This window comes from Zootoca vivipara, chromosome 1, assembly GCF_963506605.1.
Source record: "Zootoca vivipara chromosome 1, rZooViv1.1, whole genome shotgun sequence".
Lineage (NCBI taxonomy): Eukaryota > Metazoa > Chordata > Lepidosauria > Squamata > Lacertidae > Zootoca > Zootoca vivipara.
Window position 1 is genome coordinate 61,523,501 of NC_083276.1, and position 27,041 is coordinate 61,550,541.

Below are 27,041 nucleotides of genomic sequence, written 5' to 3' on the forward strand. Positions count from 1 at the left end.
TCCGGCCTGCAGATGGTCTGGGAATCAGCTTGTTTTTACATGAGTAGAATGTGTACTTTTATTTAAAATGCATCTCTGGGTTATTTGTGGAGCATATGAATTCGTTCATTTTTTGCCCAAAATATAGTCCGGTCCCCACAAGGTCTGAGGGACAGTGGACCGCCCCCCTGCTGAAACGTTTGCTGACCCCTGTCTTAGTCTGTCAACTGGTGGCAAGTCAAGTCAGGTTGGAGTTGCAGGACCTTGGACAGTTCCAGGCAGAAAATTTGGCTCCACAACAGGCATCCCCAAACTTCGGCTCTCCAGATGTCTTGGACTACAATTGCCATCTTCCACTGGTCCTGTTAGCTAAGGATCATGGGAGTTGTAGGCCAAAACATCTGCAAAGCCGCAGAGGTACAGAGATATGTGAGGCCCCTGTATGAAGAAGCATCTACCTTGAAGGTGCTGCCTCTGGGAGGTCCCACTTCAGCACCAGTTGTGCAATTTGCTCCTGGCCAATGAAGGCTCAGGGCTTCTTTGCACAGGTAGTGTTGGGGTCTGGATCTGGGCACAGACCTAGTATGCACTGCTGCCCTTCCTAATCCTGTTGGTTCCTCCCTCTCCGCATCAGAGACCTGCCAGTCTGGGGCCTAACAATGGGCCAGAAATATAGAACCATTGTTTCATGTATGGCAGGGCAAATCAGTGTGAAAGGGGACATTTCAAAATTTCCCTGCAGAGCTTTGCCACTGCTTTTAGTATTCTCAGTAAAACCTGTCACAGCATTACTGAGCATTCACACAAATGGGTACATAGAATAATCAGGCCACCCCTTTCCCCCTAAAACAAACAATGTTGCCAAAGAGGTCAGTCGTTGAAGATCTTTTCACAGCTTCTCTGATCAGCCACAATGGGAAAATCCATAATGAATTTTAAATCACACCAAATTCTTCAAGTACTTTATTAGGCAACCTATGGTACTCCAGAGGAAAAACTCTACAATGACACTGCTGTTTGGACAGGAAGTATGCATCTGTAACATAGTTCATATTTTAGAATTCCATGTTAGGACCAATGGAAGATGAATACCCAAGTTGCACTGGCGAAAAATACAAGGGAATTAAAATAAAAATAAAAACTTTTTAGAGCGTTAACTGCACGTTCCATTCTTCCTGAAAAACACACACATATATGTCTTTCCATCTTTTCTCTCGCCACATTCACCACCACTGAGTCTTAGAAAGAATTTCCGTGTTATAAAATGACTTCTGAAAATAAAAATAAATGCAGCTTCTAACCCTCTACTAAATAATAATTAAATGCCTCCTCGGCTACTTGTAGTGCCACTGATTTGTTTTCCTAAAGTTTGGACAATTCCATGCCATTCCTATGGTTAGCAGGATGATCTTTTTCCTGTACATCCTAAAAGTAAGATTCCGTCTCTATGCTTGTATTAGTGTAGGATTTTTCACTTGGGTTGTAACCAGGTAAGTGACTCAGCATTTCTTTATTGAATCCATTCGCAAGGGCATCCTTTGCTTCTGCCTTCTTTCCAAGACCTTTATGCAGATCGTCTTCTGATCCCTCCTGAGAAATAATGTAAAAAGAAGAAGGAAGGAAGGAAGGACAGTTAAGTCAAGAAGTGGATTAGTTTCCATTCCTCTGAGTATACAAGACATACCAGAACTTTAGGTTTGCACATTTATAGTGGATTATTAGAAGCTAAATAGCTCAGTTGGTAGAGTCTGAGACTCTTACTCTCCGGGTCATGGGCTTCCCCATGTTGGGCAAAAAGATTCCTGCACTTCATGGTCCCTTCCAACCCTACAATTCTATGATTCTATAGCACTCTAGAACAACAAATCCACTTAAAACACACATGAGTGTGTGTGTGTGTGTGTGTGTGTGTGTGTGTGTGTGTGTGTGGTTTGGAAAGTGATGGGGAAATGCTCTGTGATGAACAAATGATGAATGGAAAACACATAAATACCCCGCAAACAAATCAGGACAAATGCAGGATGAATGGTCATTGTTATACACACACACACACACACACACACACACACACACACACACACACACCATAAACAAATCAGAATGAATAAACAGGTCATCTGGAGGAATCCTTATACATACAAAAAGGTCATAAACTGTAAGACAAGGATTGGGAAGCTCTATGGAAGCTGAGAGGGATGCGAGTGAAACCTGGGAGGGTGGGCTGATGCTAGTGAGTTCCTTTTCTGGCATATAAACGAACTGATTGCATTAGGTTTTGTATAGAACTACACATATAAGAACCACAAAGAAATATTTGGGATAAAGCTTTTCTAGATATGGAGAGTTTTGTATAAGCATGGCTTGTGCCAAAAGTATTTTTTTTAGCCGGGGGGGGGGGGATTACATTCACCAACACCTATTTCTAGAAATATAGTTAAAGTTACATGCCTGAAATATTGTATCAATATTGTATATTCCATGATGATCATATGGATTAGCAATTGCAATTTACAAAAAATGAAATAAAATCAAAGAGCTGCTTGGCTTTTTTTAATTATATGTTATTTTAAGTGTTTTATGAGTAACAGATGGTGTAAATGTACAGTGGTACCTCTACTTACGAATTTAATGCGTTCCAAACGCACATTCGTAAGTAGAAAAAATGTGTAAGTCAAATCCCATAGGAATGCATTGGGAGAAAAAAATCGTAAGTCGAAGCAACCCTATCTAAAAATTCATAAGTAGAAAAAAAATCCTATCTAAACCGCATCCAAGATGGCGGACGGAGCTCCATTCGTAAGTAGAGTTATTCGTAAGTAGAGGTACCACTGTATGCTTGTATATTTATCAGACTATACAGAGCTTTTTTCTAGAAAAAAAAGTGGCGGAAATCAGTTCTGATGAGTTCTGGCTGAAAAAAAAGCCCTCATCCTATACTGGTTGGAAAACTGATGTTGCTGTCCAACAGAATTATAGAACATTATGTCCTTTCCTGTTAACTCTGGAACTATGGGAGTGTTTGAAAATTGTGTCTTCCATGGGCAACCAAATTGCATTAAATACTCAACTGCTACTGGGGGGTTACTCTAATGGTGTTTGTTTCAGCAGCAACCAGCTGACAACGCAATCCTCAATCTGGTATCCCTTCAGAAACCTGCCTCTTAGATATTTCCGTTCAGAAGAGTAGCATACTGGAGCAGTGCCATATTGCCAAGATATGTGCATTTCAATTAGCGCTGGCTCCAGGATGATTGTGATAACCAACCCACTGTACATGTTTCCCATGATGGTGAATGCGTTTGCTATACAGGTGACTGGAAAAAGATAAGTTCTGTTATCAGGTTTGGAAGCACATATTATGATAATGCACTCAGCCTAAATGGGCTTGTGGGTTTAATGGAGTCCAGAGGCCAGCAATTGCAGGAAATGTGGGGAGGTTTATAAGGAAAGAGTCTCACGTGGAGTGCTTTGCTGTCATCGTGGTCCACGCCACACCAGCACAAGTGTTTACATTTATGAGACCAGAAGCAAAACAGGTTGCAGACAGGGCGAATTAAGAGTGGCTTGATATCTTCTCCTTTATTTGGACCTTGGCAGAAGAAAACAAGAGTCAAGCATCTATCAAAACACTGTTGTTGTTTTTGCATAACAATATTCTATGCAAAACATTGACAATGCAAAACAAAATGTAGATCTATTCTTATAACCACACAGACTAGTCTAGTACAAAATGAATAGAGTCCACGTTCCCCCAGTCAACTAGGAATTTGGATTGGGGTGGGGTTGTGGGGTGGTTTTTTTTGTAATGAACCTTATTTATAGAATTTTTATTCTGCCCTTAAACCTGAAGGTTCCTCTGCTGCTACATAATAATCCATTAAAACACAGAGATCAATACAAATGTGCTTATCAACTTGTCAGTTTCAACTGCCTCTTTTAGCTTGATCAGCCGTTCTTTGATAATTGGAATTATTGCTGATTTCCAGAAAAAGGCTAACAGAATTCTAGAGAAAAGCTGAGATCCTTATCCCCAAGCTGCGCCCATGGGACTTTGCAGAGCTGCCACCACATCCGCAGCCTGGCAGCCATGGCGGAAGGATGGGCAGGATGTTTGCTTTCAGCAGCATCACCAATGACATTGTGTACCTGGCCGCCATTTTGCATTTGTCATATCTTGGACCTAGTGCTATTTTAGCACACTATTTGGGTAGGTGGGTGAGTAGAGGAATGGTGGCCATTCCCCCCCCCCAACACACACACACACAAAAATGGTGGAGAATATTCAGATAAAATTCTGCAAAGTCGTCCTCATTTTCTAGGAGAACAATAAAATAAAAAATGTCAAAAAATTCTCACAAGAAAATGAGTTATGAGAAACTGAAGCTCAGACTGAAAGATGAATCAGCCTTGAGAACATAAAGGCTGACCATTAGGTCCAGTCGCGGACGACTCTGGGGTTGCGGCACTTATCTCGCTTTACTGGCCGAGGGAGCCGGCGTACAGCTTCTGGGTCATGTGGCCAGCATGACTAAGCTGCTTCTGGCGAAACAGAGCAGTGCATGGAAACGCCGTTTACCTTCCCGCCAAAGCAGTACCTATTTATCTACCGACCTTCTGATCAGCCGACCTTCTGATCAGCAAGCCCTAGGCTCTGTGGTTTAACCCACAGCGCCACCCGCGTCCCACTTGAGAACATACAGCTCACTTAAATGCAAATCAGTAATCCTGTGCACTTCAAAGTACACTCTCGTACCTACGGGACCGCTTCTTCTGGTATGCCTCATGGGAGGACCTTACAGTCTGTTAACAACACCTTGAAGATCCCGGGCCCCAGGGAAATGAAACTGGTCTCAACTAGAGCCAGGGCCTTTTCAGCCATGGCCCCGGCCTGGTGGAACGCTCCTCCACAAGAGACCAGTCCCTGCGGGATTTAACATCTTTCTGTAGGGCCTGCAAGATGGAGCTGTTCTGCCAGGCCTTCAGGCAGGGTGCAGCTTGACTTACTTTCCTTTGTATCAAACAAGCCCGAAGGAGCCCCCCCCCCACCTGCTCACAGGTCCTTGTATGATCAGGGGAAACAGTTGGTCCTGGCAATTATTAACCACTCTCAAGTCCACCCTGATAATTGCCACCTACCCAGATTTTAACTTGTCTGAATTAATTTTAAGATGCATTTTAATTAATTGATGTCTGTTTTTATTCTTATTGTGTTGTTTTTATGATGTAAACCGCCCAGCCTCGGCCAGGGAGGGCAGGATACAAATAAAAATTAATATTATTATTATTAAGGAAAAGCTAGTATCAATTGTGTAGAATAAAACAATGTCAGAGTCCGGACCACAAAAACCAGTAAAGCACCGACCTGTAACCGAACTGATCAGAAGCCCCGCAGCTATACATCCAAGACACCCAACAGCACTGTAGTAAAGATAGGAGAGAGAATACCACGTGTCTGCCAGGTGTGGCCTAGGATGATAAATTTGAGGTACAGTCAATATATATGACCACTTTGAGCAAGAATTGGTTAATTTATCTTCCAATTCCCAGCTCCAGAGAAGAATGACCACCATTGTGCAACACCCACATACAAAGACTCAGTAGAAGCCCATGTTTTGCAGAAGTACTGTATGGACAATCATTATGGGTCAAAAAAAACCCCAAAACAACCCACCATAATTCATGGGGTGGGAGGTGGGGAGATGATCCAAATAGCCCCATAAAAACTCGATGGCATTTTGTAAATGTCCCCAGTGCTGCTCATTGAAATAAATTGAGAAATCCAGGATTTTATCTTAGAATTTTAAAGTGTCAGGCATAGCTCTAGTGGCTTTAGCCCAAACGTAGCAGAGTTTTCCTGCACAGAAGCTAGTTGAGGTGAAAATGACTAGTCGGCTAGACGCAGAATAACTATTTACAGGATTTATTAAAAGAAAATAAAACCAGCAGAATTTCTGCATACAAAGCAAAGCAAAATAAATCCTCTCTGTCTCTCTCTCTCTCTCCAACCATACGCAGCACTCCTACTCCTAACACCCAACAAGAAACAACTGTGCTAGCATTCCTAGATAACAGAGTTCAGTGCTGGTCGTTAACCAATCAGAGAGAGTAGTTTCCAGGTCAGACAGACCTTGGCTTTCTGCCAAGAGTAAATTGACACTGCCTTGAGTTAATTGTGTGAAGCAAGAATCTGTAAGTTTCCCATGAGAACCAATTAACAGAAACTGAACATTTTAAGATAGCTGGGGATTGAGCCCAATAAAGTAGAAGCAAAGGAAAGAGTTTCCCTTTCTAAATAAACTATTCTGTAGCCAACCACATTTGCTTAGAAACTCCTGCTAATCACAATTGTCTACATATTGTAGCTTGGAAGGAGAGCAGTTTAGAATCTTACCTGATGGGAGATGAAGTAGGAAACATAGTGGGTACAGTCTCTGTATTATTGACAATGCACTCAGCTGTGGAAAGGTATAATGGAAGGGCCTTTGCAGCTGGAGCAGGGTACACAAAAGCTCCAAAGCCAACCCAAAATGCCAAGGTGATTCCAGTAAGGAGACCTCCCAAAGCACCCTTAAATCACAAAAGAAAATTAGACATTCACAGTATTTTGGAGAGTCACAGGGTAAAGTGCTTGCCAGCATTGCCAGCTGGAAAAGGGGCTGCTCATCTCTGGAACACATTTACAGTGACATCTCCATATCACAGTGGGAAATAGTCAAAATCCTAAGCCCTCCATGGGTCACGGATGATATCAATTAACCCAACTTCAAAGGAAAGAATTGGGAGTACCCTCTAATTGCACTCCTGGTTCTTTCCTTTTTCCTTTGCAGTTCAGCTTGAACTTGGGCTGGGCTGCAAAAGAAAATGCCAGTCCAAAGTGGGGCATGCAATCCTATACTTTTACCAGGAATTGACTGCCTTGGAAGCTCACAATCAGGAACTTACAAACAGTTCCTGCAGGCCTTACTGTCAGCACAGATGAACAGATAAGTGCTGCCAGCAGGGGCATCTCAGCCATAGAGGCTAGTGATGCGGGGAACCACGGCGCCAAGTTCTGGAGGGCGCTGGAGGGCACCACAGAAGAGACAGAGGCTGGACATGGCGCCTCCCCGCATCAGCTTGCCGCCCTCACCCACCTTCGCCATGCCGAGCGGCGCCCAGAGCCTCCATCCCGTCGAAGTGCTGCCCACCTGGAGGGCTGCTTCTTGCCTTTCCCATCTCCCCCTCGGTGAAGGGGCCCACAGGGCATGGCGGCAGGAGCTGCCAAAGCGCCAAGGCCCAGTATGGTGCGCGTGCTTCGCCAACCCCTTGAAGCGTGTGAGGGCTGCCAGGAGGCGGCCGGCCGCCGAGGGCGAGCCCCAGAGCCTCCACCTCTTCCCCGCTGTAAAAAGGTGAAACGGGGGGCGGCGGAGGGATCTTTGGATGGGGGGGCACCGGGGGGATCTTTGAACCATGGTGCCGGGTGGCCCTTGCTGCCAGCAAGCCCTGCTTGGGCAGGGATTGGCTGCACTAGGGAGTTCCTGTCTGGGAAAGCAGGAGTTGCTATCAATGTCAATCAGCTGATCAGCAATAACAGCAAGCCCTGCTTTCAAAGAAGTGGGATTGCATTTCAAGGCTCCCTATTGTTCCTTTTCTGCAGTGGTGGCATAACTTGGCCCTCCAGCTGTTTTGGAACTACAATTCCCGTCATTCCTGACCACTGGTCCTGTTAGCTAGGGATGATGGGAGTTGTAGTCCCAAAACAGCTGGAGGACCACCACTGCTTTACCTACCCCACATGGGACACAGGTTGGTGTGGCATGGGTAATACAGCCAGATTAGGTCCCCAACCAGTGCTAATATGAGCCACAGACTGGATGGTCCCCCATGGCTAACATATAGGATGTACTACAACCCTTAACCATACAGAATTACCCCTCTCAGTGGTCTGCTTGGTTAAATGATGTGGTTTTTTTTGGGGGGGGGACTAAATGAGAACCAGGTTATTATATGTTTTTCGTATGCAGTGCAATGCAGTTTGCTAGGTTTTGCACCAGCACTAAAACCAGTAATAACAGCAGGCCAATCAGTCAGTGTTATTCAGAAACCAGCTGCACCAGGCTTTTCCTTTCCTTCCTCTCCAGCAACATCCGCTCCACCAGGATGCAGCAGAGTATTAATAAGGAAGCAGCTCTTCTGCAAACCCAGCTCCATCTGGCTGCTCCTTCCATCATCTATCACCCAGCAGCAAGCATTCCGTCAGGTTGCAGCACAGAGAGAAATGGAAAGGAGTGCCACAGAGAGAGCAACTCTTGGCTCCTCCTCACCTTCATCTGATTCTAATCCAGCTGGTCGCTGTAAGAACTTTGAGACCAAGATCTAATGCCTAAACTTGCCTCTTCTTTTCCTGTCTCTTCCCTCTCAATCCCTTTTCTATTTTGTGTTTTATGTCTTTTAGATTGCCAACCTGAGGGCACCAACCACCTCGTGACTCACTGCTGTAAGATGCCCTGGGAGAGTTTTCACTGAAGAGTGCAGTAAAAATTGCTTTAATTGGTTGATTGATTGGCAAGAACAAATACTGTAAGTGAAATGAGCTGTCTTGAAAATGTGATTCTTATTACTTACTTTCCAGTTGGTACAGGGGAAAATGATCCCTAGTGTAAATAATCCCAGCATAGGTCCCCCGCACATCCCATGAATGCTAAGTGAAGCCTGTTGAAAGGAAACACGGGAGATGCTTTAGAAAGCTATTGATTGTCATCAAGTGTCTCTGCAGCATCCTTCTATGATGGCTCTTTCAATTTCTTATCTCAGAAAACATGCCTTTTTCTATTTCTTCTTTGTGTACCATTTCTTGACAGAGTAACATAAATATATGAATCTGTTTTCAAGTTTAAAGAAAGGAGTTCTTATATTTCCTCCACAAATAGTAAGGTATGGAAGGGGAATGGCAGCGCATTCCATCCTTAACTAAATAGGTGCCCCTAATGTATTCTTGATATAAGAATCAGTGTGGATGGATGGAAGAGGAGTGGGTGTGGCTTTGGCCCCACCCACTACTCCTGCAGCCCCAAGAGAGAATGCGGCCTTTGTGCTGAAAGATGCTCTCCACCTGTGGCTCTCCAGATGTTGTAGAACTACAACTCCCATCATCCCTAACTATTGACTTTGCTGGTTGAAGCTGATGGGAGTTGAAGCCCAGCAATATCTGTGAGCCACAGGCCAGCCACCATTGATCTAAAACAAAGGAAGCATGATTTCTCCCTTCCCTTCATATGTAACAGTTGATCAATAGATCAAAATTTAATAAATAGCATGCAATGATTTAATCAATCAATTATATCATTAAGCAACTAATATTTCCTTAATTGGCTAGCAGTTTTGATAGCATGTTCCTCAAGACCAGGCATCCCCAAACTGCAGTTTGGGGATGTTTTGGCCTACAACTCCCATGATCCCTAGCTAACAGGACCGGTGGTCAGGGAAGATGGGAATTGTAGTCCAAAACATCTGGAGGGCTGAAGTTTGGGGATGCCTGCTCAAGACCCATACACATGCCTGAAAGTATGTAAAAATAATCTTTCTGGATTTCCCCTGTGCATTGAGGAGGCCCTGTGATGAACATGAAGGAGAGCACTCCTCATGATATAACTTGCAATGCCAACAGTTTGCTTGTTCAAGGGCAGACGCTACAAGTTGAAACAATACTGGAAAATCCAACCCGTTGTTACACACGAGGGTTCCTGGACTGGGTATTTGCTCATATCTCCAAGGATCCCATTTTGTTTCAACATATTCAGACTAAGAAAAAGACTGGATCTTAGTTTTGACCAAATAGAAGAGTGATATTTCATCCTGCTTATCCACAAGGAAAAGAAATAATGCAGCTAAGAACATGGGCAGGGGTTCCTAGTAGCAGCAGACCCCTTTGGGGTGGAGCTCCCTGGTCTCTCTTATGGCCAGACAAACTTTGTGTACTAAAGGTGCTGGATTGCCACTTCTCATGGGAGAGAACACAAACTCCTGATGCATGCAGGGGCTCCAGTTCATACCAACCATCTTAAAATATGTAGTTACCTGCACAACAGGACCCATGAACGATGCTGCTACAGCCATGGAAGTACATAGCACTCCAAATACTATGCCTGAAAAAGAGTTGCCCACCATCATCAGCTACAGCCTCAAACATTCAGATGTACTCTTGTGAGATTTTTAACCCATGAAAGATCTCCATGATTCTGAACCTGTGTTCTGAAATCTGATATATGCACAATTGGGGGGTCTATTCATTCTATTACTCTGCTTACCGGTGTCAGTACTAAAGGATGCCCTTTGCTTGGAATTCTCTTCCAGACAAGTCATCTATGACATTTTTAGAACATGGGGAATAAAAACCTTCGAATTTCAACTATTCATAGTTGGAAGCCAGCACAGTTAATTCTGCAGCTTAATTCTGAGTGTGTATAAATGTTTCTATCCTCATCTTTATAGAAAAAGGAAATCTGTATTCTTCTTAAAGCTTTAACATCTCACAGTGTCAATAACATCTGTATGGAAAGCCGACACTTAATATGAACAAAACCACATCCTATCAAATTCAGGGACCGTTGAGTAGCAGTTTGACTGTGTGACAGATTTTTCAAGGTCTGAATTTCAGCTCAGCACACTGCAGTGCTGAAAACTGCTGTGCATGATACCTCAATAGATCAAGGATGGGCCCTCTAGAATCTAGATGCTGCTGGGCAATAACTTCCACCATCCTTGACCATTAGCCAGGCTGTCTGGAGCTGATGAAAACATGGCTCTGGCAACACCTAGTGGGTCCCAGTCAGATGAAATAGATGAAGGTAGCTCTCAGCTACTTATAGAACCTAAACAGATCATTACTTTGTATAACTCAGGACCATCTATTCCTACTTAACAATGCCTCTCCAATATCTACCCCAGGGTACAGTTGGAAATATTTTTAATTGGGCATGATAGGGATAGAAACCCAGACCTTCTAAATACAAAGGGTGAGCTATGCCATCAAGTTGTGGTTCCTTTTATCTGACACCATGTAGCAGTGGAGCACAAATCATTAAATGTACCATGGGATAAAAAGTTCAGCCATCTTATTAGCTTACTCTTATGTTGCACTGGCATCAGGCCAGACATTTATTGATTTATTTTTTTAATTCGGTCTATTGGGTTTGCTTCTCTGCTTGTTTCAAAAGGTCGGCCAGTGGGCAATTAAGTCATGTGTAAATTAATTAATTTTTGCAAATGAGGAATGGGTCCCCCCTCCCCCGGTCAAGAATATAAGAGCATAAGAAGAGCCTGCTGGATCAGGTACAAGACCCACCTAGTCCAGCATCCTGTTCTCACAGTAACCAACCAGGTGCCTCTAGGAAAGCTGCAGTCAGGATTTGAGCACAAGAGCACTCTCACTTCCTGTGGTTTCCAGCAACTGGTATTTAAAAGCATTGCTGCCTCCAACTGTGGAAGCATAACCATCATGGCTAGTACCCATTGATAGCTCTCTTCTCCATGAATTTGTCTAATCCTCTTCTAAAGTCATCTAGGTTGGTAACCATACTTTCATCCTGTGGGAGCAAGTGCCATAGTTTATGCACTGTGCAAAGTAGTACTTTTTTTTATCTGCCCCTGAGAATTTTTCTATCTGCCCCTGAGAATTCCACTTCATGGGATGTTCTTGATTTGTAGTGTTTTCTCCATCCACTTTCCACATGCCATGCATAATTTTATAAACTTCTATCAATGTCGCTTCTTATTCACCTTTCTTCTCACCAGGGTTTCCCAAACATGGGTCTCCAGCTGTTTGGGGACTACAGTTCCCACAATCCCTGACCACTAGTCCTGCTAGCTAGGGATGATGGGAGCTGTAGTCCAAAAACAGCTGAATACCCAATTTTGGGAAGGCCTGCTCTAAGCTAAAAGGTCCCAAACACTGCAGCTTTTCTTCATAGAAGAATGCCTCCATCTCCAAGATCATTTTGGTTGCCCTTTTTTGAACCTTTGCCAACTCTACAATATCACTTTTGAGGTGAGGTGAAGAGAACTGTGCACAGTATTCCAAATGTGGTCACACCATGGATTTGTATAATGGCATTATGATATTGTCAGTTTTATTTTCAATTCTTTTCCTCATGGCCTCTAGCATGGAATTGGCCTTCTTTGCAGCTGTCGACCACTGGGTCAACATCTTCACTGAGCTATCTACTATAACCCCAAGGTCTGTTTCCTGGTCCGTCAGTCAAGTTGGTCTGTGTAAACAATACTGAGCTAGATGGGCCAATGGTCTGACTTGGTATGCTATGTTCTTAACACTTCACTCCAAAATAATAATAAAAAATAGTTGCATGGTTACTGGTACAACAACTTCTCAGGGAATATTACTCCAAAACCATTATCAATAAAAACCAACTCAAGGACAATAGAGGTTAAATGGCCAAATATCCATTAAGTGATGACATCATACTATCAATGGGCTGTAAACCCCATTCCAGTATCAGACATCATGCAATAACAATAATGTGAGATGGAAAGTGGGAACTTGTTTATTGGCCCTCTCCCACTGATGCTCCACTCCTGCCTTCCATGCATTGGGGAGAAGGTCTGCAGAGGGGAGTCTGTTCTGTGCCCATATGCTCCCTAGCACTTAATGCCTGAACAGGGCTATAATATACAAGGAAACTGGTCAGACAGGCAAATTAACAGTCACCTTAATGGTAATATTAAGGAGTTCAAAAAGAATGCAAGATTTGTAATATATTGGAATCATGCAAATGACCTGTTGATTTTAATAGGAAGAGAGCTTTGCCCAATAGACCTTGTGGCATATTTGTGGCCTTACAGTTCAGAAGAATCAAATCCATTTACTGTACCTACATAAGCCTTTGCTGACCCAAGTGCTCGCACGTTCAGATAGGTTTGGTAAGCAGTGCTTGACAAAATCTTCAAATGTGACCGTTGCCAGAGCATTTATACTTGCAGCCACAGTGCTGTGAAAGTGAAAACACACATTGTGAGGACTTTGGCTGCATCACAGCCACAAAAGAACATAAGGAGAGCCTGCGGGATCAGGCCAATGGCCTCTCCAGTCCAACATCCTGTTTTCACAGTGGCCAATCAGATGCCTATGTGAAGCCTGAAAGCAGAACCTGAGCACAACAGCACTCTTCCCACTTGGGATTCTGCCATTCAGAGGCACACTGCCTCAGACAATGAACATATAACAGAGATATTGTGGTTAGTAGCCACCAATGGCTTCGTTGAATTTCTCTAACCCTCTTTCAAAGCCATCCAAGTTGATGTCCATCACTACTTCCTGTGGGAGCAAATTTAGTTACAGGTCCCAGAGTGGGTTGCACTGCTATGTAGTGTGCTGGTTTGGATATTAACAACCCTGAGTGCTGATTCACACAACTCTGAAAACTAGGAATGTCTGTGTGAGAGGAGAACTTAATATGCAGGTTGCGATTTTACATCACCTCTGCTTAAAAGCCTTTTTAGTGGTATGATAAGATGAATGAAACAGAATGAGGAGCACCAACACAATCACTTCACCATGATTCCCCTCCCCCCCCACACACCTAAAAATAAAAAAAATATCAATTTAGAGGGCACCAGGTTAACTGCTCCAATCTACCCCCATCTCTCCTGCCAGCCTATTCAGGCAGGTGCTTTTTGTCTCCAGCGCTTGTCTGATTTTTTTACTCTTCACAAACACCTGACTGATACAGTATCTTCCACCAGAATTAGACAGGGAAGTAAGAGTGACATATTTTTCCATTACCAGCTTAACTTTTGTGTGTGCTCATCTATGTTTTCTGACACTGGAGGTTCTTTTAACATGAAAATCACTGTTTGATAGGTTGGTACATAAGAGATCATATTGTGGTTTTCTATAGGATGAGAAAAAATATGTGGAAATCTGCTTGCCAGAGCACATGACAAGCTCTGTGCTGGATTGCATACGGAAAGACAAAGCACTGCAGCATTTCATTGCAGGGACGGAGTTGGCAGAGTGAGAGAAATGATGCGGCAGATTCAAGAGCAGCAGCCCCACCAACACTAAACCCCTGTGCGATGCTCTGCTTGGTTTGCCTCCATTAAAACTGAGCACAGCATACAAAATGTGAGTAGAGGCAACCCAGTTAAAACACAGACCTTAATGTTCCACTGAAGGCACATGCAACAAATAATCCTGGTAGTCCAGGGGTTGTGGAAAAGATGATCATAACAAAATACGGCATTAGCTGGATGGCAGAAAAGAAAGGAAGGAAGGTTAGGAAAGTTTATTCACTCCTCTGTTGCACAAAAAGCTGTTCTGTGGGGACCCTACAGAGCAGAGTCTATCAATGTTGATTGTTATTTAATGGTTGTGCCCCCCCCCAATGTTTATAGTGGTTCTTGTTTTTATCTGTATTATCATTATTTATTAAATTTCTATAACACCCTTCATCTGAAGATCACAGGGTGGTTTGCCATATAAAATATTATGTGAGGTGAGGTAATGCTTAACCAATCTGAAATATCTTTTCAATGAGGCAATATAACCTGGTACAAAACAGTTGATGTACAAATAACAGCGAAAGACAATAAACTTGAGGGAATTATTAAGAGGGTGCAGCCCACCTTGGTTTTTCTCTCAAGGAAATTTCTAAGATGCAGCTCCTACTGAAGAACTAATAAGAAGGGAAGCTTATTTTTCCAGACTAATCTCTGTGTTTAGGTAGTACTGAAGCCACTTTGAACCCCACCGGGGGAAAGGCAGGGTATAAATTTATATTTCAAAAAATATGAGGGGAATGCATGCAAGGGAGGAGGAGAAAGTTCCACTGAACAAGTGTACATCCCTGAGCTAATGGAATAAGTGCATTGGATACCACCATTTGAATTGACTCCCTGACTTATAATGTACCCAACTGGAAGTCTGTACTAGGAAAGAGGGGACTAAGAGGAGATATGATAGCCATCTTCAAATATCTTAAGGATAAAAACCACATGGAAGATGGGGCAAGCTTGTTTTCTCCTGCTCCAGGGGGTAGGACACAGACCAATGGATTCAAGTTTCAATAAAGGAGATTCCAGCTAAACATCAGAAAGAACTTTCTGACAGTAAGAGCAATTCAACAGTGGAACAGACTCTCTAAGTAGGTTGTAGACTCTCCTTCCTTGGATATTTGAAGCAGAGGGAGCATTGCAGGGGGTTGGACTAGTTGATTCTCGGGGTCCCTTCCAACTCTGCAATTCCATAATTCTATGATTCTGTCCCATTTTCGGCATCACCTCTCCTAAGAGCCTTCCTGGCGTGATGTGTATCTGCCCTCATTTGGCGAGAGTACCACCAAGCCTGACCCTCTAGTAACATTTAGAAGTGCAGTTTTAGAAGTGCAGCAAAGGGTGAATTTCAGTAAGGGAAACAACAAGATTCAGATGTGTATTCTCGGATACCTCCAATATTAAAAATGTCCCATTGCATTTACGTATCTGATTGGTTGCTGTACCTGATCAGGTGCTGAAATAAAACCAGCCGTCCAAGGATCACAGGTCTGGAAATGGGAATACATCACCAATCCTGAAAGGACTGCACATGTCAGGATGACCCACAGCCCCAGTAAATTTAGATACAGTGCACTGAAGAGAGAAAAAGAGAAAGGGGTTATATGCCTTTAAAAAATAAGTCATTCCTGTTTGCTACTTTTAGAAAAAGTGTTTAAAAACTATGAGTGGCCCTTTTTCAAAGATTGTGGCAGTCATATTGGCTGTATGTACATGAATGGTGTACACTGGTAATTCATAGAAAATATATCAATTCCAATCTGGTTTCTAACCCAATTTGGGGACAGAAAGAGCTTCCTAGGAAATGGGTCACAGTGAGTGGTTTTGGGAGACTTCTGTTCTATCCCATGGCCTTTAGACTATGGGATCTCTCAAGGTGCCATTCTGTTAACAACAATAAAGATCCCTTGGCCATTTTGTACAGTAAATAAGATGAGTGCGCCCCCTCCACCCTCATGTTTTCCTTAAAATTCACAGAAAGAGTTGTACATGCTTCCCCGCATAAATGGGCAGCTGCCTGTATGTCTCTTTAGTTATGCTCCAGTTTGGAACCAAACTTAATGACTACTTACGCCTTGGCATGCTTTTCGGTTTTGCAGGAAATGCATCTTTGCATTGTGGACTGATTGACTCCATAGATTCCTAACCAGGTAAATGTCCCTCCTATGGCAATTGTCCAAAAGGTATGTCTTCTCAGGGGATCGACATCAAAGCTACATAAATGAGACACAATGATGATAACTCATTTAGCCTCCACACCTTAAGTTAGTTTAGGATGCTGCAATCCTGGAGAGAGTTTGACTACTTAGATCCCTTTTACTTAAACTGGGTTGAAAAAGCATCCTATATCTAGGAATACAGCAGCGAGGTCTCTGTAAATCCACATACACAATCCCTTCCTTTATTATTATTATTTGAGGGAGGGGCTTCAAATATGAATTGACTCAACATTTAAACAACATTTTCCTAGCTATAATACCTCAAATTATTAATGGGAAAGAAATACACATCTCCACAATGAAAAATACAATGAGCTGGATCCTGACTTAAGGCAGTATCCAGTTATCATGTCTCAGGAATGTAAGGATTTCTGCTTGTGAAATGGGATTCCCCCCTACTTCTCTCTGTGCACCCTGTGCTCTCAACAAAATTCCTCGGGGGGGGGGGAGTTGGGGAGCGCTCCCAGGACACATTGGGGGGGAGAAGGGAAAGTCTTGTTATGCAAGTGGAAATCCTTGTGCTGAAGTTTTAATAATTTAAATATGAGTTTTAGTGTAGCTGCCCCTGTTCTATGGACCAACATTCCTTTCAAGATATGACAGAACCACACTATCTGCAGTTTCCAGAAATGATTGAATGCCATCAGTTTATTATTTTTATTTTCTGTGCCACTTTTAACTTTTTAAAGCTGTTTTTATTATCCAAGGTATTCCACAACACTCCTCAGTACCTTTCAGTATCCATTCTGCCCATTGCTGGCCACTTTTAACAATACGGTTATTGACAAAGGAACAAAAACGTCCATAGATCCAAGTACTGTATGAGAACCAATTCTGCTTACTCAAATATAGTGAGGCGTGAGCCATTCTTGGCATCTTCCCAAATGTTTGTAAGGCCCCCATTCTTAATAGTTCCTTGAACCAATACTGTTACGAACCCAATCACCATAACGATCAGTTGAAAGGCATCTGTCCAGACAACTGCTTTTAATCCGCCCTAAGACAAAGAGAGAAAGAGAATATATGTAATTTGTGTTTATTACAGGAAGAAGCCCAAAGTTCAGATCTTAGCAAGATCTTGTCATGTTGAAAACCGATTTAGTGCAGAAACAGAGAGGGGAAAGAGAGGGAGGAAAGAATGCAATTAGTGCGGTACTGAACTGTGTGGCAATAGCCCTCCTTCCCATGTAATAAAGACTCATGACACAGGGATTAAGATTTAATTGGGTGGTTAAGGCCACAACTTTATTAATTATGCATGTTGAGCGGAATTGGCTTAGGCGTTGGAACCTAACAGACTATATCCGACTCCAACCCGTGTGTTGAAGTCTGTGAGAAGTTAACCACCACAAAGGAGCCCCGCGACGTAGATCTACTAGAGCTCTTCCTGTGGCCACCGAAGGGGCGTGCCTTATGGCCCAGGCAACTCCAGGCTCAGGACCAAGCCTCGCCCCCGGAATCCTTTAACGGAATTACTTCTCCAAATTTGGGCAGCTGATGACGTAACCTGCCCCTCCTCCATCTAATTGTTATGCAAGAGGGACGAAAGAGGGAGCTTTTCCCGCCTGCAGAGCGCTTTAGAGTTGGTGGCCCCACCCCGACCGACCTCATTGGCTGGTCGGGGGGTGACGCAGGCGGGAACCTACCATTGCGTAGGGGCTGAGCTTGCAGCCCCTACACGATGGTACAGTCAGGCAGCCCACAACCCCACCTCCGTCGCAGGCGCGGAAGTGGCTTTATCAAGAGGCTCTGCTATTTGCTGAAAAAGTTACCATTTCAGGAAGGTTTAAAAATGTGTCTTTATGATTTTCACACCTTTTCATAACATCCTGTTCAGATAGTCAACTCAGGACTCACATGTTCGTCTATTCAGAAATAAGTCCTATTTTGTTCCATTGGACTTACTCCAAGGTAAGGGATCTAGAGAATTGCTACTTATGTGCAACTGCGTAAGACAGGGGTGCATAACCTGTGGTCTGCTAGACGTTTTTGAGGTGCAATTCCCACCATCCTTGGCCATGCCATCTATGGCTGAAGGAGTCCAAGAACATCTGAAAGGCCACTCATGTCCTCTTCCCCCAACATAAGGGTATAAGAAAGAATCGCCTCCTTTGTATCAGCAACAGCACAATCTTATTCCTATTGACTCAGAAAGATCTCCCACTGTGTTCAGTGAAGCTTAATCCCAGGAAATTGTGGTTGGGATTCCATCCTCCAATTATGGCGGAATGTGTATAACTCAATAATAACAATAGCAGTCATTTTATTATTTGTGCCCCGCCCATCTGATTGGGTGGCTTCCAGCCACTCTGGGCAGCTTCCAACATATATAAAACATTGTCTTCCCTACACAGGGATTGTAGGCTATATTGAAAATTATCACTTGTTTATCTGAACCAAAAAACTTCGTCCTTGCCCTGATAATTTCACGGAGTATTTTGAAACAAATTTTGATGAGAAATTAAAAGTTCTCCTTTACTGAGCACAAAAGCATAGGATCATTTTTTTCCCTCACTAACATAAATATGAATCCAAATTATAAAATCCTTATTTCATAAGCTTTTTGAGTTGAACTGTATGCCAAGTACATACCAGGGTACAGTAGAAGGTGCAAACAATTCCTGTTGCAAATACTGAGCCCCAAAGATTAAATCCAGTCACTGCAAAACCAAAGGAAATAAAATTAGGCAGGGTTCACCTAGGGACACGATGAAATCTAAAATGTATTATTTCTAGCAGGATAAAGAAAGACACAGCTTTTATTTATCTGTTTCCATTACCTCCTTTTACATCCTTGATAACAGAAATTCAATTTTATTGTTTCTCTGAATGATGCATACTATTTGCAGAGAATTCCTTACTCTGGTGAACAGACCAAATCTGGTTTAGAAGCTAAATGATGGAGTGTCAGACAGCCTAAGTCTATAGCCTTTCGAGGGACATCAGTTTGTACTTGTTCACATTACACATGACATTAAGACAGAAGAGTGCAAAGAGAGAAAGTATCAAAGTACATGACATGGTGTTAGATCATTATGCTAAACCGGGACCTTTGCCAAGACCTCGAGTAGCACGTTCAGTGCACATCTCCTCCGGTTACTTTTTAGCAAAAGGAAAACCTAGCAAATAAATAACACGATCCTGATGCTGCATAGAAAGGGGGGGGGGAGACAAGGGACTGAGAGATGCCAATGGGAAGGTAACAGGAGAAGACATAGATCTTTTCAGTGCATTTGGTGTTCACATTTCTGCTTTACAGTTCTTGCATTGTGACAATTGGCAAAGCTCTGGCCTGCTGGCCTGGACACTCACCTTGATTGAGAGCCAGGGCTGGAGCATAGACGACCACTCCAGTGTAAAGAATCTGAAAAGGATCAGAAAGAATATGGAAAGGGCAAACTGGAATCTTGGCAAAAGCAAGTTCTAAATAGACAACTGTCCATAGAAAAGAGCAAAGACTAATAGATAAGCAAAACAAAGGGCACAGGGATTCTTCGCTGCACCAGATTCTGTGGTTCTGTTCATATAAATATATTCACTTCGGCCAGCACTGATGCACACGCACAAAGGGGAGCATGTATTCATGTATGCATGCGAATACAGAGATATGTTATTTAACACAACTTCTCTCACTCACTCTTTTTTTATCATCTCGGTTCATCACATTCCCCAAATTTATATGACTATATCCAGTTGAGTTGCTTGCAGTGCCAGTGATCTAAATCTCCTTCCACCTGAGCAAATGGCTATTCTGCTTATAGCAATGAATATTTACAACAGTCTGGACTGCAGTGTTGAGCAGTGTCATATGAGGCCCCAGGAGTTTGAGGTTCAAAATCCCCTTCAACTCTGAAACTCATCTGGGCCAGTGACCCATCATCACTCAGTCTAGCCCACTTCCATAAAGTTGCTCTGAGGGTAAAAGGTGAGAGAGGACCGTGCACGCTGAGCTCCTTGCAAGAAAGGTAGGATCAAAAATTAAGTAAATATTTATCATAATAACACTTAAAAGGATTCAGAAGGATTTGGAACAAAAGGTATTGTGGCTCCTTAAGGACTATGGTAACTAAGGCTGCATCCCTAGCCCCACTTACTTGGGAGTAAGGCCCATTGAATTCAATGGACTTACTTCTGAGTAGACATAGTTAGGCTTGCACTTCAGTTGACCACATCAGGGTGGTTTATACATATACAATTATTAAAACTATAAAACACAATAACCCATTAAAACCAGCATTGAATGCAGACCAAGGCAACAACAGAAAGCAGTCCCTCATTACAAATGGACAACACTGATCAACTGTCCTCGACTGCCTTTCATAGCTGTCAACTTTCCCCCTTTTTAAGGGAAATTCCCTTATTCCAAATAGGATTCCTCACGAGAAAGGGGAAAAGTTGACAGCTATGCTGCCTTTGTGGAGAGAGATGTCTTCAGCTAGGGTCAAACACCACACCATGTAGATGCCAGCCATTTTTTCTGATGTGAGAGAGTCCCATAATCAGAATGCCAATTTGGGAAACTTTTGGCCATTACTCATAGCTGCCAAGTTATCCCTTATTTTAAGGGATTTTCCCTTATGCTGAATAGGCTTCCTCGCGAGAAAAGGGAAAACTTGGCAGCTATGCCATTACTGCTGGCAACATTCATTGCATTCTGCTTTTAACTTAAACTTTCAGTCTTTAAAGAAACATACCTAGGCAAAAAAAACCACATTTCATTTTGTAGTATCAGTGATATGAAACAGTATAAAATGCATTCAGATGGGGTGAGGGAAGTGAAGCCCTCACTTGACCTTCCAACATCTGCTGCTTACTGGACAGGAGAGGGGGGAGCGACAAGGTGGCAGGCAGATCATCATGGTTCAAGCACACCAGTGGATCAAATCCTGTCAATTCATTTCCACTGCACAGACCTCTCTACCATCTTGCCCCCCTCCTTTCTGGAAAACAGCAAATTCACTATCAGAGCAAATTTGGTGCTTCTGCCAATGCATCTGCACAGCAGCAACCTCCTTGCCACCTCACCCTTTCCCCCTGTTAAGAAGCTGCAACTCAGCTATCAAGTGAGTTCCGTTATCCCACTGCGCCATCTGCTACTGATTAAATTATACAAATATCCAGCATAAGTGTTGTTCAGACAATACTCATTGAAATCAGTGGACTTAAGTTAGTCTAGTCCGCATTGAGTATCACCCATAGTGTCACACCAAGTAAGTTAGCACCTTACTCTGAACTGGATTTGACAGTTCTGTAGAATTCTCTGATCACCTAAGCGTTTTGTAAGGTGAGCAGTTCATCTAAGTGTCAATGCATTACTGGTGCTATCTAGTTGCATGGAATTCATTTGGAGGATGGAATCGTGTTGGGAAACAAGAGAGTTCCCTGAATAGACATCTATATCTGGTTATCCACTAAGTAAAGTCAATTAAGGTGTTAAGGTGCTACACTCAATATGCCAGCAAGTTTGGAAAACTCAGCAGTGGCCAGAGGATTGGAGAAGATCAGCCTACATCCCAATCCCAAATAAGGGCAGTGGAATGCTCCAACTACCGCACAATTGCCCTCATTTCACACTCTAGCAAGGTTATGCTTAAAATTCTACAAGGCAGGCTTAAGCAGTATGTGGACTGAGAACTCCCAGAAGTGCAAGCTGGATTTCGAAGGGGCAGAGGAACCAGAGACCAAAGAGCAAAATGCGCTGGATTATGGAGAAAGCTAGAGAGTTCCAGAAAAACATTTATTTCTGCTTCATTGACCACGCAAAAGCATTTGACTGTGTCGACCACAGCAAACTATGGCAAGTCCTTAAAGAAATGGGAGTGCCTGATCAGCTCATCTCTCTCCTGAGAAATCTCTATGTGGGACAAGAAGCTACAGTTAGAACTGGATATGGAATAACTGATTGGTTCAAAATTGGGAAAGGAGTACGACAAGGCTGTATATTGTCTCCCTGCTTATTTAACTTATATGCAGAATTCATCATGCGAAAGGCTGGACTGGATGAATCCCAAGCTGGAGTTAAGATTGCCAGAAGAAATATCAACAAGCTCAAATATGCTGATGACACAACCTTGAAGGCAGAAAATGAGGAGGAATTAAAGAACCTTTTAATGAGGGTGAAAGAGGAGAGCGCAAAATATGGTCTGAAGCTCAACATCAACAAAATGTTGATGGCAGATACTCCTGGCAAATCAGCCCTGGGTTCACTGGAAGGACAGATCCTGAAGCTGAGGCTCCAATACTTTGACCACCTCATGAGAAGAGAAGACTCCCTGGAAAATACCCTGATGTTGGGAAAGATGGAGGGCCCAAGGAGAAGGGGACGACAGAGGACAAGATGGTTGGACAATGTTCTTGATGCCACCAACATGAGTCTGACCAAACTGCGGGACCAAACATTCAGTGCCTGGCATGCTCTGGTCCATGGGGTCATGAAGAGTCGGACACGACTAAATGACTAAACAACAACAAAAAGTCAATTAAACTTTACACTTGCTTTGCAAACTACCTTAGACATCCACAATTTGATACTGTCAATTTCTGACCCATATGATTTGTGAAGATTACTCGTGGATTCCTTCCAGGAAGTGGCTATTATTGCAATGTTAAAGAACATTCTTAGAAGCTGCTACGCAATTCTAAGGAGAAAAGGAAAGGATGTTCTCTTTATAGCACACAATGTGCAAATAATGCCAGATGTTCCCTGCTGTGCCATACTATTTCTCCTCAGGATGAATCTTAAAGCAAATAAAAAGTCATTAGTCTGTCAGGCTCCTGGCATGAGCTTGCATGAAGCACGGTCTGCTTTTGGACATGAGTGTAGTCTTTGACAACAGTGGAATATTCCACATTCTGGGCAGAAACAAAATACACTGTGTCCCTGAAGAAGGAGCCAGTGGTTCTTCCCTGGCTTGAGGCAGGAAGTTCACTGTTCCTTTGCTCCTGACATGCAGCTGGAAAGCTAATGCATCTAAAATACTTTGAGCACCCCAAAGGTGCTATACATAAATGAAGTAGGATGATCTTGTTGATCAGTTCCCATCAGTTGATTCCAGTAGGCCTACTCTCTGATTGAGAAAGAGCAAATCTTCTTGCTGTATGCAGAATTCCATGGCAACCCAAGGACAAGGAAGAGTTAGACTCAAATGATGCTTTCCACTAAAAAGAAAACCATTAAACCCCCAGAGAAATAATGTTGCAGACATGATCATTTCCAAATAGTAACCTAGGGTCCAGAATTGCAAGAACTTCCCATCCTCATCTAAGATAGAGACACTCTCCATGCACATGTGAACATTCTCGGTCACATCCTGTGTCAGCTGTTCCAAAAATGGGAAGTTGTGCAAAAAAGAGCCACACATACTGGATCACCTCCACACTATTTAGAAACCTTGACATATGCCACCCATTGAAATGTAAAACATGTCTTACCGTTTGCAATATATAAATCATGGTTGCAGCCATGCGAACGGGCTTGTTAAACCTTAACTCCAAGTACTGTGAGAAATGACGAATAGAGTAAATGCAACTTATGTATTAAATCATATTTGATATTACTCAATAAACAAAATCATATATGAAACAGTACACATATATAAAACAGTGTAATGCATATTTCAATTATGCCAAAGTGTGTCCATTAATCTGAATGGATGTGGACTTCTTTTAAAAAATAATAATAATAATCTAATGGTGTCTTAATGATTTATTGTCCAAATCAACACAACCAAAGTAGATGTGATATGGGATATGCATGATTAACAGCCCCACATACCAGCTTTAAAGATCAGGGAGACAATGTTTGTTTAACCTATTATTTATTTTCTTTCTCCAATCTAAATTCCACAAGAGAGAGAGAATGCATTGCATTGTAGAATTAAAAAAAGACAGGTATCAATGTTGTATGTGCCTTTTATCACATAAGAACATGGGGAAAGAGAGGCTTTTCTCCCTCTCTTTCTATTAGAACGTGACGTGGGACAGGCGAAAGAAAGCACTTCTTGGCAGAGCATAGTTAAGTTATGGAATTGGCTCCCACAAGATGTCATACTGGCCACCACTTTAGACAGCTTTAGAAGTTGATTGCACCAACATCAGAGACAGCACGCTTCTTAATGCATTGCTGGAAACCACAAGAGGAGAGAGGGCTGTTCTTCTCAGGTTCTGCTGGTGAGCTTCCCATTGGCTTCTGGTTGGCACTTTGAGAACAGGATGCTAGACTAGGTTGGTCTTCAGCCTCATCCAATAGGACTTTACTTATGTTCCTTTGGGTATTCCACATCACATCTAGTTTGGCATTATAGCAATTCTGTACATACATATTTAAACTGTCTTTACCCCATGGGCAGCCCATTCTATTGCACCGCCTGAGGCAAAACAGGTAGCTTCCGCCCCCCCTCCCTAAAGTCTTGCTTATCATGGGTTGTGCATGAGATATTGCCGGAACCTGGGAGCCACCACTGCAGTCCCTTCTTCTTGCTTCTCTTGTGGCAGGCAGATGGGTGCTGCCTGCAGTGGTGCCCAAGAAGTGAGGAGAAGTGCCATGTCTCCCCACTTTTCCAGCAGCAGCAACAGGGGCAGGCAGAGCACTGTGGTGACACTGCCTGAGGCGGCTGCCTTAGTCTACCTCAGCCAGCCTTGCTACTCCCTATATCAAGGATTTGATACTACATATCCATATTTAAGTATGGATAGAAGCTGTCAGCTGTATCACAACACTCAGCTGCAGAACTTGTACACTTTGTAGATCTATCTATCTCTTTATTCCAAACAACTGAACCTATATAATGTTCAAAGTACAGGAAGTATCAAAAATAGCTGTTCTGAAAGAGAATCATTATTGATCGGGTATCCAGGCAAGGCCTATTTGTGAACATTTTTTTATTTTTAAAAAATCTTGCTAATAACCATATCTCATTCTTTCCAGGTTTATAAAACCGTTTCTTTAACATGACATATCTTAAGATATTCATTCACTGAAGGATATTCCTTATTCTTTCATTCTGCTGTTTTATAGATTCTCAAAGCCCATAAAAAAACAAAACCCCTAATATCCTTTATCAATAAAAAAGGGTTTTCCATCAGAACTAGAAGCCTATTTAAAGTTATCTAAAGCATGGACCTATTTATTGTCATTACTGATTTTGGCATACCGCATTAATCTAGACCAGCCACTGCCAATCTGATACCCTCCTGACAACTCCCACCAACCCCAGATAGCATGGCCAGTGGTCCGTGATAATGAATGTTGGAATCCAGCTACATCTGGAGGGTAGCAGATTGGAGGCAGCTGGTGTAGACAGTACGTTTATGGGAGAGACAGGTTGACATCCTCCATGCTGAACTTGGCAGGCAATGCAATTTAGGATTAGAATGTTTAAAGAATCAGTATCAATGTTGTCACAATGCCTTAAGATTTCCAAATATAATGTCAAGATCTGCATTCTGACAGAAACAACATTTGTGGAAAGTGCTTACCTCATAAGTGCTTGTGATGCCGGATCTGTAGAACACAGGTAGGAAAAGTTCTGAAGTGCAAATGATGACAAACATATATGCGAGGAAGAAGAGAATGAAGGAAGCTCCATGCCGATACACCTCGGCTGGCGTTCCCAGCACAGTCACTGCTGACATGAAACTAGCAGTGAGTGACAGAGCGACTGGTCCACAAGTCATCTGCCTGCCACCGACTAAGAAGTCATTGGAAGTGGCTTTCTTCCTCTCTGTGATTGCAAAAAAGACTCCTATGCCAGAAGAAACCAGAAAGAGTGCTGCAAAGACCACATAATCCCAGGCGACAAAATTGTTGACCTTCGGGGGGATGAAGGTAGCCATGGTGCTAATGCGTGGAGCTCTAGTCAAATTGATTTGTCCCTTTGTTCATTTAGAGACTGAGCCTCCAAACGAGAAGAGAAATACAATCTCCATAATTTGATGGTTTTATATTCTTAAATTCAAGAGTACAATCCAGGCTGCAGCAGAAACTTCAGATTTGGTTCACTCGAGAGTCGCAGGGATTTAGTGTACAGACAGGATTAAAGGGACTAACTGCTACTTTCCATGTAATTATTGCCTGTCTCGTCAAAGAAGTGTTCAAAGCTCTGTGAAATAACGGTTTGAAAGGATTCACACCCTTTTTATCTGACAAGCTTTTTTTATTTCGGGTTAAACATTACTCGAACAGACTGACTAACATCCAGATTGGTCAGCATTTCACGTAATAAATTAGGCGGCCATCAAACAGTATGTAGAAATTGCTCTATGTGAGCGTTGTAAGCTTTGTGACAATGTGAGAGCACTCATTGAGTTTAAGACATGCAGATATCTGAATCTGGATTTGAGAGTGGCCTGGCACTTGAGCTGCGTGCCCTGTCACAAATGGAAGAGCTTCTTCTCTTCACAGCTGGGACTCCTATCCAGCTAAGGTACCGACTGGCAGAAGGGGAAAAGAGAAGCCAGTGCTGGATCAGTTGCAAATGCACCCTTTCTAGGGAATGCAGAGGAGAGGGCCGTGGCAGGTGTCCTGGCTGTAACTGAGTGATTAAGGTTTCTGCCAAAATCTTTAATACTGAAATCAGTACGGTACAAAGGCAATGCAAGGGTTAAAAGGAACAGCATGTGACATGCATGAGCAGCACACCTCCCTGCCCTTTGCTTTTAAGGGTGGGCACAGGTTTAATGTGGCAAGTAAAAGAGGCATCTTTGGACTGCGCAGACAAATGAGCACTCCTCCAGGCAGGCCTGGCCTGAGGAGTTTGTACAAGCCAGCACTAGCATCTCTGTTTCCTAGGCAACTGG

At 42.9% G+C, this 27,041-nt stretch overlaps 1 protein-coding gene across 2 annotated transcripts; it reads right to left on the reverse strand.

The window, feature by feature from the left end:
• Positions 1–79: 79 nt before the first annotated feature.
• Positions 80–26,337, reverse strand: SLC5A12 (solute carrier family 5 member 12). Of its 2 annotated transcripts, none has more exons than XM_035117628.2 (15): positions 25,722–26,337; positions 23,676–23,741; positions 19,557–19,608; positions 18,837–18,904; positions 17,087–17,241; positions 16,098–16,238; positions 15,471–15,600; positions 14,131–14,219; positions 12,850–12,962; positions 10,036–10,103; positions 8,584–8,670; positions 6,371–6,546; positions 5,342–5,397; positions 3,438–3,568; positions 80–1,569 (listed from the first exon to the last, which is right to left on the reverse strand). In XM_035117628.2, the coding sequence occupies exons 1-15, from the start codon at positions 26,076–26,078 to the stop codon at positions 1,405–1,407; spliced, it is 1,854 nt and encodes a 617-aa protein (XP_034973519.2). In that variant the 5' UTR covers positions 26,079–26,337; the 3' UTR covers positions 80–1,404. The 2 variants fall into 2 exon arrangements, with proteins under 2 accessions (XP_034973519.2, XP_034973510.2); XM_035117619.2 differs by having other exon boundaries at positions 5,342–5,445.
• Between the last annotated feature and the right edge of the window lie 704 nt (positions 26,338–27,041).

Coding starts and splice junctions, on each gene's coding strand:
- SLC5A12 (XM_035117619.2), bottom strand. CDS start 26,078: ATGGCTACCTTCATCCCCCCGAAGGTCAACAATTTTGTCGCCTGGGAT. Junction 16,239..17,086: donor TCACGCCTCACTATATTTGA/GTAAGCAGAATT, acceptor TCATTTATGTAG/CTTTGATGTCGATCCCCTGA. Junction 12,963..14,130: donor GCCTTCAGTGGAACATTAAG/GTCTGTGTTTTA, acceptor TCACTTTCACAG/CACTGTGGCTGCAAGTATAA.